Source organism: Pinus tabuliformis, chromosome 7 (genome assembly GCF_031772625.1).
Source record: "Pinus tabuliformis cultivar Carrire ecotype Pingquan chromosome 7, CPIR1, whole genome shotgun sequence".
In the NCBI taxonomy this organism is placed as follows: Eukaryota; Viridiplantae; Streptophyta; class Pinopsida; order Pinales; family Pinaceae; genus Pinus; species Pinus tabuliformis.
Window position 1 is genome coordinate 1,628,202,027 of NC_142293.1, and position 22,228 is coordinate 1,628,224,254.

The 22,228-nt window shown below is 43.5% G+C and overlaps 1 protein-coding gene across 1 annotated transcript; it reads right to left on the reverse strand.

Annotated features, from left to right (window-relative positions):
- Window positions 1–307: 307 nt before the first annotated feature.
- LOC149254490 (uncharacterized) lies at window positions 308–21,706 on the reverse strand. The gene is made up of 4 exons (XM_089454796.1): window positions 21,343–21,706; window positions 21,118–21,259; window positions 20,960–21,013; window positions 308–380 (listed from the first exon to the last, which is right to left on the reverse strand). Exons 1-4 carry the CDS (start codon window positions 21,704–21,706, stop codon window positions 308–310), a joined length of 633 nt encoding a protein of 210 aa, XP_089310922.1.
- Window positions 21,707–22,228: the final 522 nt, after the last annotated feature.

Consider the following 22,228-nt stretch of genomic DNA (forward strand, 5'->3'; position numbering starts at 1 on the left):
ACTCCAAATACATGCTTCCTCACACCTGCCGAGGTCGTAGCTCTGTGGAGCACTAGAGATTTTTGCGCTCCACTATGACTGAGTAGAGGTAGCTCTGGTCCCAATCGACACAAAGTGTTGGCAACAGTGTACTTTCACACGAAAGATTGGTAAACACTCAGCTGCTTTTCCTTCACCTTCAAATCGCGACAGTGAACAACAATTGTATTACACTCAATTACTCTGGCTCTATTCGACCAACAACTCTGTAACTCGATTCGACCACGCATAGCGATGGAGTCTCACCCAATAAGTTCTCTTTGGCTTACTAACTGGCTTTGATACCAATTGAAAGATCCAGAGTAAACAACGGAAACACAGCTACGACAACACAACTACGGCTGTTGAAATAAACCATAAAAAACGAAACATGAATTTATAAAAGTCAAACAACGAACTATGCAGCTACAAGTGCCTTACAACTTGGACTGTGAGTCCGAACACTCTGCATCACCATAGCAAACTACTACTGCTACAATAACATGCAGCTACAACTGCGTTACAACTCGAACTGTGTGTCCCGATTCTGCCCTTGCTTCTATCACTCATTTACATTTATACAAAAATTGAGTTGGTTTTTGCCTCTTCAATTCAAAAGGGTTATGGCGGTGGCTCCCATTAGGAGTTGAAAGGTCATGGCGGTGGTGCCCTTTCAAACTTGAGCAGGTCATGGCGGTGATGGGGAGGCGGTGTTCGGTGAGGCGGTGTCGAGGCGTAATTATTTCCAACAGAGAGGCTAAGGCACATGAGATCTCCAATACCCAGAAAGGGCTTGGCAAGATTCTAAATAGTTTGGGAGATATTAAAATAATTAATATTTTTAATGAAGTCCCTAAGTCTAAACTTAGGGAAATTAAAATATTAATGTGAATTAATATAAAACTGCGTTAGAATGGTCCAAAAGTCATGGATCAAGTAGATCTAATCTTAGCCGTTGATTAGGGACTTAATTTCGGCCGTTGATTTGTCAACGAGAAAAGTATAAGAGGAGGCTTGAGGGTCACTTGGAGAACACATCAAGAGGTCAAGATTTCGACTTTCTGGGGCTGGGTTTGCTGAGAAAGTTGAGAGAGTGATCTGGAGTTGCATTCGAGGGGTAGTGAATACAGAAGCAGAGGCAAAGATAGTGTTGGGAGGATCACCGCAACAGCCGGGAAAGCTGGTGCAGAGGGCAGAAGTCGGAATAGTCGGGAAAGCTGACGTAGAGGGCAGAACTCGAAACTGCTGGGAACAACGGAACAACTAGGAAAGCTGAAGCAGAGTGCAGAAGCCGGAACTACCGGGAATAGCTGGAATTGTCCGGAACTGTTGGAATAGCTGGGAACAGCTGGGAAAGCTGACGTAGAGAGCAGAAGCCGGAACTGTTGGGAACCGCCGGGAATTGTTGGAACAGTCGGGAAAGTTGACGCAGAGGGAAGAAGCTGGAATTGCCGAAGCTGTCGGGAACAACCGAAATTGGCGGGAATTGTCGGAACAACCGGAATAGCCGAGAAAGATGACACAGAGGACAGAAGCCGGAATTGCTGAAAATGTTGGGAAAGCTGACGTAGAGGGCAAAAGCCAAAACTGCCAGAACTATCGGGAATCTGACGCAAAGGGCAGAAGAGGCTAACACAGTCCCTAGAGGCTGACGCTGGGCTTTTTCGTGGGGCAGATTGGAGTTGAGGAGTTGCCGGAGTGTTTATCCGGGGTTTTAGTCGGAGCATCTGTCTCCGAAAGAGAGTACTACTGACGAGATTTTTCTCTGTTGGGTGAGCCAGATTTGGCACCCAGATTGTATTTTGAAACTGCTTAATAAATCAAACACTTAGATGGTTGCACCGGTTTTCCCGCACTGGGTTTTTTCGGGGACATTAGTCCAAAAATAACGGTGTCATTTGTGTGCTTGTTTTTGTTTCCTTCAGTGGATGATCTGTAATATGTTGAGCATGTACTTGTGTTTATTTTCAATATTTACATGGTAAATAACTTGTTAATTAATCAAAACAAGTAGGAAGGAATAAATCAAAAAGTACATGGAGGGTTTCTAACTGTTAGACTTAGAAACTTCAACATGGTATCAGAGCGTGGTTGCAAATCATAGGAGAACTGAGGACATCAGCCAAGCAGAGCAGCAGCAGTAGAAAACAGCTGTCCCGAGTGACAGAAGCTGTTCCTAGCAGCAAAACAACAAGGAAGGGGTGACGTAGTGCCTGCGTCATCAAGTTCAGGCCAAGAAGAGGTTGCGCAGAGGCTGAGGGAGGCAAAGACAGGCTCACGTAGAGCCACACAGAGGCCAGAAGGGTTGACGCAGTTGGCTTAGGGAGCTAGTTTGCCGGTGCTGGGACTGCGCAGAGCCTAGGAGCTCTTACCTTCAGGTTGTTGGGGTTTAGGAGGCTCTGGATAAGTTGCAGAGTGGAGCTGGTGGGCTATTGTTGTCAGAACAATACCTAACAGGGCAAGGCCAAGGAGGAGGGAGTTGCTACCGAGGGTTCCTAGTCGAGAAATCCAGATCAGTGGTGCGGTTGCACAGATGATCAGAGTAGGGGGCATCTCGACATCAGCAGAAGGGTTTCCAGGAGGGAAATCGAGGCTCAGAGGGAGTCACATTGAGAACTTCCAAGAGGGAAGTAGAAGAGCAGCGGAATGGCACTACACGGAGTAAGAGACCAGGACAGATTGGACGGAGCCTCAAACTTCGTAGTCTAGAAGGCCAGAATCTTATCCGTACTTGACAGAAATCGTGTCAAGCACTTTGCCTTGAAGATGATAGCGGTCCCAGTTGACCCAACTGACAATGACAGGTATGAGGAAGCAATGGCGAGGGCCAAGAGTATCATTCTTGATGGGGTCAAGGATCATATAGTACCACATATTGCCGAGAAGAATACGACACGGGAGATGTGGGAGGCCCTGACCAAGTTGTATCAGCATACTTCCGTGCAGAGGAAGATGCTCCTAGAAAATCAGCTGCGGTCATACCAGATGCAGAAGGGAGAACAGATCGACACCTTCCTCGGTCGATTGAAGGAGATCCGAGATCAGCTGACTTCCATAGGGGCCACACCAAATCCAGAGTTGATGGTGAGAACAACCTTGAATGTAGTCTCAGAAGACTGGGAGGTGTTTGTCTAGAGCATACTGGGCAAGGCGACCCTTCCAGATTGGGAGGAAATGTGGGCGGCTCTTCGCCAAGAAGAGATCAGGAGGGTGACCAAGACGGGAAGCAACAGCAAGGGGATTAGAATCAAGAAGGAGGAGGAGGTGGATGTTGCCCTAGCATCTGAGGGTAAGCAAGAAAAGCGGAAGAAGAAGGACCTCTCCAAGGTCAAATGCTTCCACTGTGGGGAGCTGGGTCATTATGTGACCCAGTGTCCGAGGAAGAAGAGCAAGGGAGAGGCTTCCGAGACCAAGGCAATGCCAGCAAGGGCAGAGAAGGAAGTGGTGTAAAGTTTTTGTAGATGTTCTATGCTAAGAGCAATTTCACTTTTCTCACAGCAATCATACAAGTAGATAAGCAAAATGCAGATAGAACATATAAGCAGATCTTACAGAAGACAAATCAGAAACAAGAAAAATGTATGTGTTTGTTTCGGCGGTCAACAGGATGCTTCAACCAGCAAAGTCTCCTTTGGTCAGCCAGCCCAGCATGTGTCACAACAGCCCTCCAACCAGTAGATGAGTCAACCCAAGTCAGTTCTACAAAAGTCAACGCTGTCCTGAAAAGTCAACGCAGGGGCAGCAAGCTAAAAGTCAACGCAGCAGCAAAACGGTCAACCCTTTGACCTCGATTTTTGTGCCAGGTAGTATGGCCTTCAAAAATCGAACCTCCCACAAGTTTTCAGCTTGTTTGGACCAAGCGTTGACCAAAGTCAACGCTGGTCAAACTTCTGCGAAACCCTAGCAGCAGAAACCCTAGCAGCAGAAAACCTTAACAGCAGAAAAAATCCTCTTCGTCCTTCCCACGTGTTGCTGAAATTCATCCTCCAGGTAGCTCGTACTTTTTAGGATGAGAGAGGAAGATGTGAGTTGTGTTGTGTTCAAATTCTCTCCAACTTTTCCTGTATATATATATCCATCAATGAGGGTGTGTGACACATCTGTTGGGCATGTGAGCCTACATTACAAAACTGGCTGACCTTTGCACATATAATTTATTAAGAATAATAAATTCAAAATATAAGTTCTGCTCATCGGATTAAGACTATTTTTATATGGATTTTACACCTCTCAGAAAGAGGAATCCAACAAAAATATTAGCCTCTTAATCTGAGCATCAGAACATGGAGTTTGGACCTAGCTGTCCAAATTTAACACTCCCTCTCAACTAGGGAGAACTCCATCTATTAGTGCAATTAACATCGTGAGTCATCCCGCCGAAACTTGCTTTGCTGGCTTCTTTATTTCAGAACAGAAGTGGGTCAGTCACAAAGACATCATTCCCCGACTGACAAATCAGTCCAGAGGTCCCAGACCTCACAAATCTTGATCCCAGATCAAGTGGTTGGACCATGCCATCCTAGATAGAGAGTACGGCAATCTCTGATGCGTCCATCAGTCTTTGCTAATAGTCTCTAGCTTTTCCACACCTCATTGGCCAAATGAGAGGTACTTCCCATGAGCCCTGAACTCAATGGGTAGGATGCATACGGGGCACAGATTAAATGAGTGGTGAACCAGCTCAATAATCACAAGGGTGGGGCAGAAGCATTATGAGTGCTTATAGCTCCGAGAAGCTATCCCCAAAGCCCCCCAGAGCTCCCAGAGCTCATCGTCCAACAGGACCCACATCATAGGGTCTTTCCACGACACCAAGACTCTCATGGAAGGTTAGGAACTTGACCTTCCCCAGGGGCTTAGTGAGAATATCCGCGACCTGCTCATCAGTTCCTATATGATCGAGCCTTACGGCGCCTCGCTGTACCATATCCCGGATAAAGTGGTACCTGATATCAATATGCTTGGATCGGTCGTGGAACACAGGATTCTCAGTCATACGAATCCCACTCTGATTATCACAGAGTATTACAATGGTATCTAGCACATGTTGGAACAGCTCACTAAAGAGCTTCCTCAACCAAACTGCTTCACAACAGGCCATACTAGCAGCAATGTATTCGGCCTCCGCGGTGCTCAAAGCCACCGACTTCTGCTTCCTGCTCATCCATGAGATCGAAGCAGAACCCAGATTGAAACAGCATCCAGATGTGCTCTTACGATCCACCACACTGCCAACCCAATCGGCATCAGTATATCCCCGGAGTATCACACTCCCGGCAGTGTATCTCAGCCCATGGTTTATCGTGCCCCGAAGATATCTCAAAAGATTCTTGGCACCAACCCAGTGAAAATGATGAGGCTCAACCATCTGTTGACTCAAAGTATTCATTGCAAAACATATGTCCGGACGGGTGTTCACTAAGAACATCAAAGCTCCTATGAGTTGACGATACTCAGTAGGATTGGCCAAGATAGGCCCTGCAGCGCTGCCACTCAACTTCTTAAAGTTGAGTTCCATTGGTGTTGACACGGACTTACAGTCCACCATCCCAAATCTTTCCAGAAGCTTCACAATATACTTTCCTTGAGAAAGGAAAATCTCTCCAGGTCTCTGCCAGACCTCTAGGCCTAGGAAATAGTGCATCAGTCCTAGGTCTTTCATCTCGAACTCAGCAGCAAGCTCCATCTTACATTGATGAATGAGAGGGTCATCACCTGTCAGGAAGAGGTCGTCCACATACAGCACTAGAATGAGAGGCTTTCCTTCCTCAACCTTAAAGTAAAGGTTTGGATCAGCATTGCTTCGAGTGAAGCCCAGCTTCATCAAGTAACTATCCATCCTCTCATACCAAGCTCTGGGTGCTTGCTTTAACCCATAGAGGGCTTTCTTCAACCTGCAGACATAAGTGTCTCGATCTTGAACTTCAAATCCCAGAGGTTGTTCTACATACACCTCTTCCTTTATTGCACCATGCAGAAAAGCGGTCTTGACATCCATCTAATGAAGACTCCATCCTTGCGCAGCAGCAAGGGCTATGATGGATCGGATGGTGGTATATCGAGCCACAGGTGCAAATATATCGTCATAGTCAATTCCTTCCTTTTGAGAGAAGCCACGGGCAACAAATCTTGCCTTAAACTTTTCAACACTCCCATCAGATCCATGTTTAATCTTGTAGAGCCATTTAGCGGTGACAACAGATTTGTCCTTCGGTCTCGGGACCACATCCCAGACATCATTCTTCATAATAGCCTCATATTCTTCATGCATAGCATCCTTCCAGACTTGATGCTTGATGGCTTCTTCAAAAGATCCAGGTTCAGATTGTATAATAGTACTCATGGCAGCTAGATACCCTTGGTATCTACACGGCTTCTTGCTTTCTCAGAATGTTCCCCTTGGGGCAGCATGACCCTCAGCATCTTCGAGGGTGTCCCTGAGCCATGATGGCCTCTTTCCTAGAGAAGGGGAAGGATCAATAGGGTCCATTGGCCCTTCAACATCAGGCATAGTCTCATCCTGGGGTTCTTCCAGATTTCCAGGTCTTTCTTCATGGTTTTCTTCAGATCTAGGAAGATCTACTACTTTCTTCAGGGAAGCATCTTCGTCAAAAGTGACATCATGGCTTATCTCTACTTCCCTTTGACCAGGTACATAGACTCTATATGCCTTAGAAGTCTCACTGTAGCCCACAAACATTCCTTTCTTCCCAGTAGCATCCAGCTTACTTCTCTTTTCTTTCGGCACATGAAAATAGACAGGACATCCAAAAATTCTAAAATGTGAGACATCAGGTTTCTTACCAGAGAAAACCTCTTCGGGAGTTTTGGAGTCCAAAGCGGAATGAGGGCATCGGTTTTGAATGTACACAGCAGTATTTGCAGCTTCTCCCCACAGAAACTTTGGAAGACCCTGGTCACATAGCATGGCACGGGCAGCTTCCACAATAGTCCTATTCTTGCGTTCAGCAACACCATTCTGCTCAGGAGTATATGCAGTGGTAGTCTCCCTCTTAATGCCAGCTTCTCTGCAAAAGTCTTTGAACTCATTTGACTCATATTCAGTGCCATTGTCAGTCCTCAAAATCTTGATCTTCTTTCCGGTCATATTTTCCACCAAGGCTTTGAAGGTACGGAACCACATGAAAGCCTCATCCTTCTTCTTCAAGAAGTATATCCAGGTTTTGCGAGAGAAGTCATCAGTAAATGTCATATAGTAAGAACATCCCCCCAGGGATGTTATAGGCAACATACCGGAAAGATCAGAATGGACCAGTTGCAATATCTCAGATGTCTTTGTGACACTTGAGGGGAAAGGTCCCCTTGTATGTTTTCCTTCAGCACAGCCCTTACATACACCTTTATGATTATTTCCAAAATCAGGCATCCCTGTCACCACCTTCCTTGCTTCAGGAAGAGCCTTGTAATGAAGGTGTCCAAATCTTCGGTGCCATAGTTCGGTTTGACGGATAGTATCACAAGTCATAGCTCCCAACGGACTCCCTCCAACCTGGTAGAGTGTACCAACTCTAAAACCAATTGAGATAGCTTCCTTGAAGCTCTTCTTCCACATGAGTACCTTTCCATCAGAGAAAGTTACATTGAATCCTTTGTCTTCCATGGTAGATACAGACACAAGGTTCTTCTTCAATTTGGGTACATAGAGTACATCTTGTAGATGGAGGACTTGTCCTTGAGACAAGTGGAGGGTCACAGTCCCGTTCCCTTTCACAGGATATGTGGCATTATCCCCAAGGATAATTTCTAGATTAGTATCCCTTTCAACCATGTCAGAAAGTGCTTCCTTGAATCCGGTGATGTGTCTTGAGGCACCACTATCGATTAGCCAGACATCCATAGTGTCGGGCGGAGATGCAGCTGAGAGAGCAGATATTAGAATATACTCATTTCTTTTATCAACAACATTAGACTCCTCATACCTGGTATTTCTGGTCCTTTTAGAAGGTGGATGGTTTCCTTCAAAGTGAGCCTTCCTCTTTCCTTTGGATTTGTCATTTCTTTGATTCCCATTCCTTCGGTTGTTGTTGTTGTCGTCACTATCGGGAGAATTCTTCTGGAAGGGGCATTCTCTAGCATAGTGTCCAGTCCTATGGCAGGTGAAACATTTACCCTTCTTCTTTTGAGTCTTAGTCCTTCCTTTGTCCTTGGAACCACCAGAGTTCTTCTTTCGGGAATGAGCAACATAGGCAGCATTTCTTTCATTATCAAATTCCTTCATCCTTGTTTCTTCTTGCATACATCTAGACAGAAGCTCATCAAAGTTAGGGATGGTATTATTGTTGAGAATGGTAGTTGTGAATACTTGCCATTCATATGGAAGTCCTCCAAGTGCGGTGAGAACCATCTCACGATCAGCTATTGTCTCCCCAATAGCTAGCAGATTGTTCCTGGTTTCGGTCAACTTCATAAAGAAAGTTTGAATAGACTCGTCTCGGCCCTTCTTCATATTCTTCAACTTGTTCTTGAGGAATAGCACTTGGTTCACATTGTTTACTCGGAACATAAGTATCAGTTTGTCATACATCTCCTTGGATGTGCCTAGTTCAGATATGTAGGCAACCAGACTCTTATTTATGGATTCCCTGATCAGCAGTTTTGCTCTGATTTCTCCCTTCTTATACTTGTGTTTAACAGCAGCAGAGGCATTTGATGGAGGTTCTTGAATCTTCCCTGTCACATGATCTAGGAGATCATGATCTTCTAATTTGAGATCTAATAACATCTTCCAGGCATGGAAGTCATCACTTCCAGTCAGCTTGTCATTCTCCCTGAATTCAAGCTTAGAGGAATCCATTTCCTTCGATGATGATTGCTATAGATAGAGTTTGTCTTCACCTCAGCTCTGATTCTATGTAAAGTTTTTGTAGATGTTCTATGCTAAGAGCAATTTCACTTTTCTCACAGCAATCATACAAGTAGATAAGCAAAATGCAGATAGAACATATAAGCAGATCTTACAGAAGACAAATCAGAAACAAGAAAAATGTATGTGTTTGTTTCGGCGGTCAACAGGATGCTTCAACCAGCAAAGTCTCCTTTGGTCAGCCAGCCCAGCATGTGTCACAACAACCCTCCAACCAGTAGATGAGTCAACCCAAGTCAGTTCTACAAAAGTCAACGCTGTCCTGAAAAGTCAACGCAGGGGCAGCAAGCTAAAAGTCAACGCAGCAGCAAAACGGTCAACCCTTTGACCTCGATTTTTGTGCCAGGTAGTATGGCCTTCAAAAATCGAACCTCCCACAAGTTTTCAGCTTGTTTGGACCAAGCGTTGACCAAAGTCAACGCTGGTCAAACTTCTGCGAAACCCTAGCAGCAGAAACCCTAGCAGCAGAAAACCTTAGCAGCAGAAAAAATCCTCTTCGTCCTTCACACGTGTGGCTGAAATTCGTCCTCCAGGTAGCTCGTACTTTTTAGGATGAGAGAGGAAGATGTGAGTTGTGTTGTGTTCAAATTCTCTCCAACTTTTCCTGTATATATATATCCATCAATGAGGGTGTGTGACACATCTGTTGGGCATGTGAGCCTACATTACAAAACTGGCTGACCTTTGCACATATAATTTATTAAGAATAATAAATTCAAAATATAAGTTCTGCTCATCGGATTAAGACTATTTTTATATGGATTTTACACCTCTCAGAAAGAGGAATCCAACAAAAATATTAGCCTCTTAATCTGAGCATCAGAACATGGAGTTTGGACCTAGTTGTCCAAATTTAACAAGTGGAGACAGACCATGACTGTGCCATGAGTGCACACACGCCACTTGAGAGAAAGTGGGGAGACATCGAGCTGTAGTCAGGCGGACTACAGGAGATGAGGGGCATGATCCTCGAGGTACCCATCCTCTTGGATTATACCTAGCTATGGGAGCCCCAAAGAAGAGTAGCAGGACTGGCGGATGTCAGAAGAGGCGGATGCAAATGGAGTGACAGAGGGAGCTACAGTGTAGGATTTCCAGGACAGCGTGAGGCAGTAGTGCGAGAAGCACAGGGGTGTTGCAGCAGTGCAGGATGACACAAAGAGGTGTGCAATAGTGCGAGATGCATGGAGTAGTTGCAGCAGCGCAAAGGTCAGAGAGGGAGCACTTGTCAACGACAGAGGGAGCTTCAACATCATGGGGGTCTTTAGCCTAACAGAGAGGTCAGATCAGTTACTTACTTCTCAGTAATTGAGTTGAAGTGCAGTAGTTAGCAGTGGTAGTGCTATAGGCAGCACGATGCAGTATGATGAGAGGGGATGCTCAGCACAGGGACTGATGCCAGATGATTAGGGTGATGCTCAGTGAGGAGTATTGCTAGAGCACAATTCTCACTAAGAGGGAGTGTTGATTAGGGGTAGCGTCGAATGTGCTCTAGCCACGAAAATTGGTGGAGAGGCTAAGGCACATGAGATCTCCAATACCCAGAAAGAGTTTGGGTAGATTCTAAACATTTTGAGAGATATTAAAATAATTAATATTTTTAATGAAGTCCCTAAGTCTAAACTTAGGGAAATTAAAATATTAATGTGAATTAATATAAAACTGTGCTAGAATGGTCCAAAAGTCGTGGATCAAGACAGATCTAATGTTAGTTGTTGATTAGGGACTTAATCTCGGTCGTTGATTTGTCAACGAGAAAAGTATAAGAGGAGGCTTGAGGGTCACTTGGAGAACACACCAAGAGATCAAGATTTCGACTTTCTGAGGCTGGGTTTGCTGAGAAAGTTGAGAGAGTGATCTGGGTTGCAATTGGTGGGCAGTGAATATAGAAGCAGAGAAGCAGAGATAGTGCCGGGAGGATCACCGCAGTAGCTGGGAATGCTAACGCAGAGGGCAAAAGTTGGAATTGCCAGGAACAACCGGAATTGCCGTGAACAACCGAAACTGTTGGAACTACCGGGAAAGCTGACGCAGAGGGCAGAAGCCAGAACCGCCGAGAACGACCAGAACTACTGGGAAAGCTGACGCAGAGGGCAGAAGCCGAAATTGCCGGGAATAGCCAAAATTGCCAGGAAAGCTGACGCAGAGGGCAGAAGCCGAAACTGTCGGGAACAACCGGAATTGCCGAAATTGCCAAGAACAGCCGGGAAAGTTGACGCATAGTGCAGAAGCCGGAACTGTCGGGAACAGCCAGAACAGCAGGGAAAGCTGACACAGAGGGCAAAAGCCAGAACTGTCGGGAACAGCCAGAACAGCAGGGAAAGCTGACACAGAGGGAAAGCTAATGCAGAGGGTAGACGCCGGAACTGCCGGGAACAACCGAAACTGCCGGAACTGCCAAGAACAGCCAAAACTGTTGGAACTGCCGGGAACAATCGAAATTGCCGGAACAGTCGGGAAAGCTGACGCAGAGGGTTTTTTGTGGGGCAGATTGGAGCTGAGGAGTTGCCAGAGTGTTTGTCCGGGGTTTCAGTTGGAGCATCTGTCTCTGAAGGAGAGGTACTTCTGCCGAGATTTTTCTCTGTTGGGTGAGCTGGATTTGGCACCCAGATTGTATTTTGAAACTGCTTAATAAGTCAAACCCTCAGATAGATGCACCAATTTTCCTGCATTGGGTTTTTTTAGGGACATTAGTCCAAAAATAATGGTGTCATTTGTGTGCTTGTTTCTGTTTCCTTCAGTTGATGATCTGTAATGTGTTGAGCATGTACTTGTGTTTATTTTTAGTATTTACATGGTAAATAACTTGTTAATTAATCAGAACAAGTAGGAAGGAATAAATCAGAAATACATGGACGGTTTCTAACTGTTAGACTTAGAAACTTCAACAGTCATCATGCTGCACCTGACCGTGCTGCCCCATGCTGCACCCATCATCACAATGCTGCATCTCATCATGCTTTACTAATCATGATTGTACCCATCATTGTACTGCATCTCCTCTTGCTACACTATGTTGAGCTCTTCATTGCACTATGCTGCACCCAAATGCATGTTGCAATACCTTAGCATATTGTTGCTGCTTCCATCACATCACGCTGCACTATGTGTCACTGTGTTGCACCCCTGTTACTATGCACTATGCTGCACTATCATACAACTGTAGTATACCATGTTGTTGCTTCCATCACAACATGTTGTACCCCTTTTCATTCATTCATGCTATCTTCAGCACCTTACTGTCCCATGTTGCCCGTGCACCTTATTCCATTGTGCTGCACCTAAATATCACTGTGCTGCACTGAAGTCAGACTTTAATCCTCCATGTTGTTGGCTATGGCCTGCGGCCTAGCCCAACAGCAAGACAACCCAACTATCTTTAAATTTTCTCTTGCACACTCAACAATTAAGGTACATGAGACCCCTCCTAAGACTGTGGTCTAGAATAGTGTTAAGGTCTTCCCCATAACTTCAACTTGACTGTGTTTAGGGCAGCTTCAATATAATAACGTACATGACTAATACCTAGAACCAAGACAGCGTAGAGGGCAGCTAGATCCATGACAGCGTTTAGGTCTCTCTTCTAAGTGTGCGTTTTAGGTGGTATCTTCTTTAGGCAGTGTAGCTTCTTCTTACCCAAGACAATAACTATGTCTAGGGCATCTCCTTTCCCCTTAGTCCTGTGGCTAGGGCATTCTGCCTTCATGACTGTGTTAGGGACAGTGTTAGGTCAATTATGACTATGCCTTGATCTTGTAGAGAACAATAATTAGGGCATCTCTTAGCCCTATGTTTCCCGCACTGTTCTTCCAATTATGACAACGTATTAAGATCAGATCAAGGTTCTCTTCTTGTTGTGTTTGAGGGTTTCTTTTAGGACAACGTTAGGGCTTCTCTATAACAGCGTTGAACCCTATCCTTGCTACGATATAAGAGCCTCCTTTTTGGGAAGCGAAGATTCTTCTCCATGAATGTAGATGAGGGCAGCATATAGATCTCTTTGTCTAGGGCTAGGGAAAACCTCCTAGATCAGCATATTCTCTTAGGGATTCTTCCTTGCATTAAAACCCAAACGAATGGAAAGGAAGAGATCACAAGAGAGTTGTGAGTGTGTCCAAATGACTTTCAAGGCACCTTTATTATACTAAAACGTTGAGCACATGTGGGGTTTATTTGGTTGTTGGCTGACCTTGACGAATTGTCCCATGACACAAATAAATTTATATCTCCATGAATACTTATCGGAATCGGATGATCTTTAGATCAATCCTACATCTCTTGATGAGAGGGATCCAAGAAAAATATCAGCTGCCATTAATAAGATGACCCACACGGAGTTTGGCCCTAGTTGCTAATTTTAACACTCCCTCTCAACTAGGGAGAACTCCATTTGCTGATCCATCTACCAGACTGTACTATCTCTGCCATCAGTGCCCTGCACTGCTCTGCTCTGTTGAACCATGAAGAAGAAGAATTGAGCGGAATGTCTCATACCATTCTCTACTGACCCGGAGTCAGTTTTATTGATCCCAGATCAATATCACAAGAGAGTGTCTCAAACCACTCATACTGATCCGAGATCATTTACATTGATCCCAGATCAATGGAGGTCGTCCTAGCATAGGGAGTATGGTAGATACAACAATGCATCCATCTATAGTACTACTATGGTCCCTAACCCCATTTCCCTGCTCATTGATCAGATGGCAGGTACTTCCCATGAGTCCCAGATTGCATGGGTAGGATGCCTAGATAGAAGAACCAATCATCTTGTCCCTAAGTCTCCACGGGGTATCACAGGTGAAGGCTGAGCCATTCACCCTGTACACAATGCACCATTAGGGGAGGGTGAGTCGCCCTATGGTTGTGTGTTGCTCCAGTAGTACCCCAAGCCCCCCGGAGCTCCCAGAGCTCAATGCATGCAACATGCAGGACCCTCATAAGAAGGTCTCTCAATGACTCCAAGTCGTTCGGGAAAGTCACAATTTGAACTTTCCTTGGGGCTTTGATAGAATGTCTGCGACCTGTACATCAGTGTCAATGCGATGGAGTCTCCTCGCTCATTGACGTACCATATCCCTGATAAGGTAGTATCTGATGTCTATCTGTTGGAGCAATCATAAAATATGGGATTCCTCAACAATCAAATCCCCCCCGGTTGACATAGAAGATCACAATGGTATCCATCATGTGTACAAACAGCTCACTAAAGTGCTTCCACAACCAGGCAGCTTAATATGAGATCATACTCGTAGCTATGTATTCGGTCTCGGCGGTGCTTATAGCAACCGACTTCTGCTTCCTGCTCATCCATGATATCGAAGCAGAATCCAAAGAGAACCAACACTTAGAAGTGCTTTTGTGATCCTCCACACTTCTTGGCTAGTCAACATTTGAACAATCATGCAGCTTCACATTTCTGGCAGTGTATCTCAATTCATGAGAGATTGTACCCTGAAGATATCTCAGAAGATTCTTGGCACCAATCTAGTGAGGCTCAATCATTTATCAGCTCATCATGCTAACTGCAAAACATATGTCCGGACGGAAGTTCACCAAGAACATCAATGCGAATGAGTTTATGAAATTCAGAGGCATTTCCCAAATCTGGTCCGGCATCACTACCATATAACTTCTTGAAAGTTAAGATCCTTGAGGTAGTCATGGGCTTGCAGTTTACTCTTCCACATCCGGAATCCAACTGCCTCTTACTTCTGCAACTGAGAGGGTCTGCACCTGTCAAAAATAGGTTGTCCTCATAAGGTGCTAGTATGAGAGGTCTATCATCCACAACCTTCAAGCAAAGGTTTGGATCAGCTTCACTCCTAATGAATCTCAACTTCATCAAATAGCTATCAATCCTTTCATACTATGCCCGGGGTGTTTTACTTCAAGCCATAGAGGGCTTTCTTCCACTTGTATACATGAGATTCCCGATCATGAATCTCAAACTCCTTAGCTTGTTCCAAACCTATGGACTTGCTACATAAGGGGAATGGTCCTCTTGTAATATTTTCATTCGGTACATCTCAGACATGTACCTTCATGCTCTTCTTGAATTCAGGCATCCTTGTCACCATCTGACTCACATCGAGTAGGGCCCCATAAGTAGACCTCCGATGTTATAGATGAGATATTTCAATTAACATGATCCCCAATGGACCATCCTGCAACTTGATACAAATTGCCAACCCTAAACCCATGAGAAAAAGCATCTTTGAAAATTCTATTTTCAAACACATACCTTTCCATCGATGAATGCCACCCTGAAACCTTTGACTTCCATTGATGAAATGGACACCAAGTTCTTGCGATCAAGTACATAAAAGAGATTATGCAAATGAATTGAGTTACCCTCATTCAATTGAGGGGTAGCATTTCCTACACCCTTTCTAGGATAGGTGGCATCGGCTCCAAGTATAATCTCATGATTGTTTCCATCACTTACCAAATTCGAGAGAGCACCCTTCTATCCGATGAAGTGCCTTGAAGCACTATAATCAATAAGCCAGATTCCCATAGAATCTGAAGGAGAGGGCCAATACAAGATTACGCTTCTTTATTTTATCAGAAACAACATTTGATTCTTCATACTTGGGGTTCCTTGCTTTCTTTGAAGAGTCGGCCACTTCCTTGATGATCTGCATTACCTGTCATTCCTCTGATCATTGAAGATGTCCCTGGAATGATTGTTATCATCATCAAGTGATGTGTTCCTACCATTCGGACACTCCTTTGCATAATGGCCAAACTTATTGCAAACAAGGCATCTGCCTTTCTTTCCACCCTTAGATCCAGACTTCCCATTGAAGTGATCTTTAGGCCATTAGAAACTTCCGCTATGCCATTCTGATAATATTCTCTGCTTCGACTTCACCCTTGGTGAATTTGAAGAGGGATGAGAAATCCATTGATCCTTTTGTCCTTTCCCAACTGTCTTTGGCGATTGCTCTTTCCCTCTTGCTTGGGCTTTGTCTTCACCTCAACTCTGATTCCATGTTAAGTTTAGGTATGTTCTATGCTTAGAGCAATTTATTTCAATTTTCATAGTTAGCTCAATATCTTTTCCAGATTAGCAATCACATCAGCATTAAAGTAAACTACAGATAGAACATAAACATAAATCGCAGAAGACAAGCCAAGACAAGAAGACACAAGATGTGGCACTAACCAGGGACAAACCCCAATGTGGGGAAACCCTTGATCAATTCTTCTTTTATGTTCTTCAATAGTTGAGCAGAGAGAGAGAAAGATAGTACATTTACAACAGAAGTCAACACTTTGACTTATCTAGATAAGAGCAGAGATCATCTCTAGGAAGATGATATATGAGATCAGTTGACGACATGCTGCTTCAATTGATTCTCCAAGGTGACTCCTTCACCTCTCATTGTGCTGCATCTCATCATCATGTTGCACCCATCATCACAATGCTGCATCTCATCATGCTTTACTAATCATGACTATACCCATCACTGTACTACATCTCATCATCATGTTGCACCCATCATCACAATGCTGCATCTCATCATGCTTTACTAATCATGACTGTACCCATCACTGTACTGCATCTCCTCTTGCTGCACTATGCTAAGTGCTTCATTGCACTATGTTGCACCCAAATGCATGCTGCAATACCTCAACATCTTGTTGTTGCTTCCATCACATCATGCTGCACTATGTATTACTGTGTTGCACCCCTGTTACTGTGCACTATGTTGCACTATCATATAGTTGTAGTATACCATGTTGCTGCTTCCATCACAACGTGTTGCACCCCTTTTCATTCATTCATGTTGTCTTTAGCACCTTACTATCCCATGCTGCCCACGCACCTTATTCCATTGTGCTACACCTAAATATCACTGTGCTACACCGAAGTCAAACTTTAATCCTCCATGTTGTTGGCTATGGCCTGCGGCCTAGCCCAGCAGCAAGACAACCCAACTATCTTTAAATCTTCTCTTGCACACTCAACAATTAAGGTACATGAGACCCCTCCTAAGATTGCGGTCTAGAACAATGTTAAGGTCTTCACCATAACTTAAACTTGACTGCTTTAGGGCAGCTTCAATATAACAACGTACATGACTATTACCTAGAACCAAGACAACATAGAGGGCAGCTAGATCCATGATGGCATTTAGGTCTTTCTTCTAAGTCTACGTTTTAGGTGGCATCTTCTTTAGGTAGCATAACTTCTTCTTACCCAAGACAGTAACTATGTCTAGGGCATCTCCTTTCCCTTTAGTCCTATGGCTAGGGCATTCGGCCTTCATGACCGTGTTAGAGACAGTGTTAGGTCAATTATGACTGTGCCTTGATCCTGTAGAGAACAAAAATTAGGGCATCTCTTAGCTCTACGTTTCCCACACTGTTCTTCCAATTATGACAACGTATTAAGATCAGATCAAGGTTCTCTTCTTGCTATGTTTGAGGGTTTCTTTTAGGATAGCATTAGGGCTGTTAGGGCTTCTCAATACCAGCGTTGAACCCTATCCTTGCTGCGATATAAGAGCCTCCTTTTTGGGCAGCGAAGATTCTTCTCCATGAATGTAGATGAGCTCAGCGTATAGATCTCTTCATCTAGGGCTAGGGCAAACCTCCTAGATTAGTGTATTCTCTTAGGGATTCTTCCTTCCATTAAAACCCAAACGAATGGAGAGGAAGAGATGACAAGAGAGTTGTGAGTGTGTCCAAGTGACTTTCAAGGCACCTCTACTTATACTAAAACGTTGAGCACGTGAGATTTATGTGGTTGCTGGCCAACCTTGACGAATTGTCCCATAACACAAATAAAGTCATATATCTATGAATACTCATCGTAATCAGATGATCTTTAGATCAATCCTACACCTCTCGATGAGAGGGATCCAAGAAAAATATCAGCTGCCATTAATAAGATGACCCACATGGAGTTTGGCCCTAGTTTCCAATTTTAACACTCGTAGATGCCTTCATAATCAACCTATTGTGCATAATCTTTCCATTTTTCACATGAACATGGCCATCTAAGGTTCAAAGTATATAAAGATAAGAAGTCCAATGTTTCTATGGTTTTATACGTTTTTCTTTATAAAATCAGACTAATGTGCAAAGATTGTAGAAATAAACAATTTCCGTAGCTTCTTTGTCAATCCGTAACAAAATCCAAGGTTGAAGCATAAAAACTAATAGCTTGTAGACTTGAATGTAAAAATACACAAGAGGTATTTGTATATATATATATATATATATATATATATATATATATATGATCAATGTTACAATGAGGACCCGCATATATATACCTAAGCAGGTGTCCTTTTGTGACCGGGTATGTCTTTTAGACATGCTTTTTCATTTAACTAACGACTTCTTAACATAATCACTACTTGGTTACTTAGTTTTTATATTATTTATATTTATTAATTTTGTTATGAATTATATTCATAACATAGCCCCTTCCTTCAGAAGCTTTGTCCTCAAAGCTTGTTGATGAAAGGACTTGATCTCTTATCTACCACGAATGCCACGAATGTCTTCTTTTCACTTGACTGCTAATACTTTCTTCATTTGACTGCGTCATTGGTAGCTCATCTTCTATGATTCGCTGGTAACTCTGATTTGAGTCCAGGGTTATCGATTTTTTTTATTTTTATTTTTTTATTATAACTCAAATATTTTTTTTAATAACTGTATTTTTTTTTAAATATTTTTTTTAATAATAATATTTATTTATTTATTTTTTTCATTTATATATATATATATATATATATTAATTAATTAATTAAATTATTTTAACGTAGTTTATAATATAACCATTAAAACTATTATAACTATGTCACGCAGGCAGATGAACTTGAATATGTATATATCGAACCAAAAACTCGAACGCATCGTTTGATTGTCGACCACACTTGCTGACGGAGATGCCTGTTGATCGAGGGGTTATGCCTCTTGGCAACGGAGCACAAATAAACAATTTTTTTGTCGGCCAACAGACAAAATGCGGATGCATGAGGAAAGTTGAGGCAGCGTCCGGTGGGGTTTTTAATGCCGGTAGGAAGACAACGATGCAGAGCGAATAGGCAGTAGCAGACGATAGCGGCAGACAGGTGATGTGGGGGGGCGATGGCAAAAGGGGTTGCGAAACGGTGGCAGAACTTCAGCGGGGGAAAACGAAGTGCAACGGATGGTAGACGCGGACAAAAGAAGAGGTCAGGGCCAGTGGAAAGCAGGGAAGCAGAACAATGGCAGCAGAATGTGTAACGGAATGTGTTAAAATTCAAATTCTAGTAGGTGATTGTGCGCGGAAGAGCTGAACTGCCACTTGTGTGGTTGCTTTGCAATGCAGGGACTTTGGATCCGTTCTCCAATTCAAAACTGAATTGTGCGCTCTCAGCGTGGATGATTGGGTCATAGATATTGATCCAGAATCGCGCCCCAGGCTCACCCAAGAATTCGTTAAGGAAGTCGAAGCCTTCGACATAATGCCCCACATTATCCATTTCTACTTTTGATATGCACAACAATACATCATTTCTGTTTTCTTGTACATGAAAGCGACACAAGTCACAATAGATTAAAGGTCGACTGTCACCGTTGGGACGTCTTCCGTTTACAGTCAACTCAGCGTTGGGAAAAAGGTCGGGAATGGCACATCTTCCATATAGACTTTTGTAAACAAACTCGTCATTAATCCTACGATTCAACAAAATATAGGTTGGCAACCTCTTTGATTTATCCATAATCAAGTTTCGGGGAGGTTGTGTATTACTGTTTGTTGACCACTACCGATCAACTACCCATGCAGTACACCCCCTCTTTTCTTGGCAGAAAGGGGTAGCACCTGAACGACGTGTCCGTGCCAGCCTGCAGTCATCAGCAGCTTGATCATTTTAATTGTAAACCCAGTCTGCATGTATGAATTGTAAATAGTCTTAGCAGATATGAGTCATGTATGTAAATTGCCTAGGTGGACCTAACTTTCTAATGGTAATCTACGTCCCGGAAGGTTTTTCGTCTCACCGATCCATGATCGGCAGAGTTTTCCTTCAGCCTGACCCCAAAGCCGGGATGGATTTTGTCATTAGAATTTTAGGAGAATCCTAGTGTGTTAATCTGCTAGATTATAGTTGTGTCGCAGAAACTGGATGATTTATGAGGGTCTATGATAAATGGGTTTTCCCCCTTAAGATGTAAATTGTAAAAGTCATGATGTAATGTGTCTTGAGGGTTGGAAAATGTTTTAAATCAATGTGGAAAAAGTCGCTGTCGGGATTAATTCGGCAAGGGTCCAAAAGTTGAAAAACTCGGCAAAGTCGGGAGTTTTTCGAAAAAGTCGGCAAAAAGTCGGCAAAATTAAAAAAACACAAAATTATTCATTTTTTTAAATTTTTTTTAACATCTAGAGTATCCACAACATCAAATAAATGCATTTCCACATAAACATGTAAAGAAAGCTAATATATAATATGTAATATGTATATGAAGTCTAGTGCTGCGTCACATATCAAAATAGTGAATCCACTCCTGAATTTTGAGTCCTGTCTGAGTTTCAACTCTCAAGAGTCAAAATATCAACAAAAAATATAATAAATGTACATCATGAGTCATCTAAAAGTCATCAAGTAATCACTAATCAGTCACTGAGATCCTCTTCCCCTTTTACGGGAATAGGGAATGGCTTTGCCTTTTCCTCTAGAGGAAGAAGACCCTGCCCCTGGGGATACAAAAGGAAATGGACTCAATCGTCCTCTAGAAGCTGATGGAAGAGGTGGCCTCTGTGCTACGCTGCCGCTGCTGCTGCCCACCCTAGATGGTGTCACCTCCTCCTCAGCATCCTCATCTAGCTCTGCTACTGCCTCCTGACCCTGATGTTGCTCCGCCTCCTCCTCCTCTATCTCTAGCTCTCCCTCCTCTGCAACTGCTACATCCTCTAGATCCACACCTAACCAATCCGGGATCGTGTCCAAGATTGGCCTCTCAGTCTCGACTCTCCATGCAGCGGTGGTATCAATATTGTCCAATGAGATGGCTTCCACATCAGTAGGTTTCTGAAGCTGTCTCACCCACAATCGAAGATTGTAGTAGACGTATACCATGTCATTGAGGCGCTTGGATTCCAATCTGTATTAGGGTCATAGATTGTAAATTAGTACTTAGAAAATTTAAATATTAAAATTAATCAAATGAATTCAAAAAATTTAATTTGAAATCTTTTTAGTTTTTACCTGTTGCGCTTTTTGGAGTGTATTTTGTCAAATACACTCCAGTTGTGCTCACACCTAGAGGAACTGCATGTTTGGCTGAGCACTCGAATGGCAAGCTTTTGGAGATGTGGTACTCTGGCACCATAGCTTGTCCACCAAGCATCTACAAGTTAAAAGAAAAATGAGAAACATAAAAAAAAACATTGAAATTCTAAACTTGAAAATTTGAAACAAACTGAAACTTACCTGGCATTTTGGTCGTCCTATTCTTAATAGCCATGTCAAAACAAAATGTGCCACCTGCCATCCTATAGACCTCCATTTCTTTAGAAATCTCCTCACGTTCTCGCCCAGATGACACCATCCTCTCGACACAAGAGAAGAATCCATCCATCACCTCGGCATCAAATCTGAAACCACAAGCATAAGAAAATGCAGGGTTGAGGTAGACACCTGCAGCATGAATGGGGCGATGGAGGGTATTGTTCCATCGCTGATCAATCACTCCCCATATGACCTGTTGTTTCTCCAACCCCTCGTCTCCCTTATCTGCATAATAAGCACGGATGGCTTCTTTGGCCCTATCCATGGCCTCATACAAGTAGCCCATTGTGGGCTTCTCTCCATCAACCAACCGAAGAACCTTTACCAAAGGTTCTGAAATGGCACACACCTCCTCTACTCCTGCCCAAAAGCTCTGATCATATGAAACTAGTCTGCATATGCCCTCTCCCTCCGGTTTGCGGCTAATAGATAAAGAACGCCATTCCGCTGAGAGAAACATGCTCTTCACCTCCCACATAGAATTCAACAGAGACTGAAGAGATATGAAAGAAGTGGCAAATCGTGTAATGGCAGGCCGCACCAACTCTTTTTTGTTGGTGAATTTTCTCATCAAGCTAAGCACAGATGAATGATTATAAATAAATTTTGTTATGCTCTTGGATGATTCAACAATATCCCTCACAGTAGGAATTTTACCTATATCCTCCAACATCAAGTCAATGCAATGAGCAGCACAAGGTGTCCAAAACAAGTTAGGATACCTCTCCATAAGCATCTTGCCAGCTGCAACATAATTTGCAGCGTTGTCCGTTATGACTTGGACAACATTGCTTGGGCCAACTTCCTG

Bases quoted from the DNA above. Each gene is read 5' to 3' on its own strand.
- LOC149254490 (XM_089454796.1), bottom strand. From the start codon at position 21,706: ATGGGCTACTTGTATGAGGCCATGGATAGGGCCAAAGAAGCCATCCGT. The intron at 21,260-21,342 runs GTAAGTTTCAGT...TTTAACTTGTAG, and splicing joins TAGGACGACCAAAATGCCAG to ATGCTTGGTGGACAAGCTAT. The intron at 381-20,959 runs GTGGGTGAGACA...TTATTTCAACAG, and splicing joins GTCTACTACAATCTTCGATT to CCGTAGTTGTGTTGTCGTAG.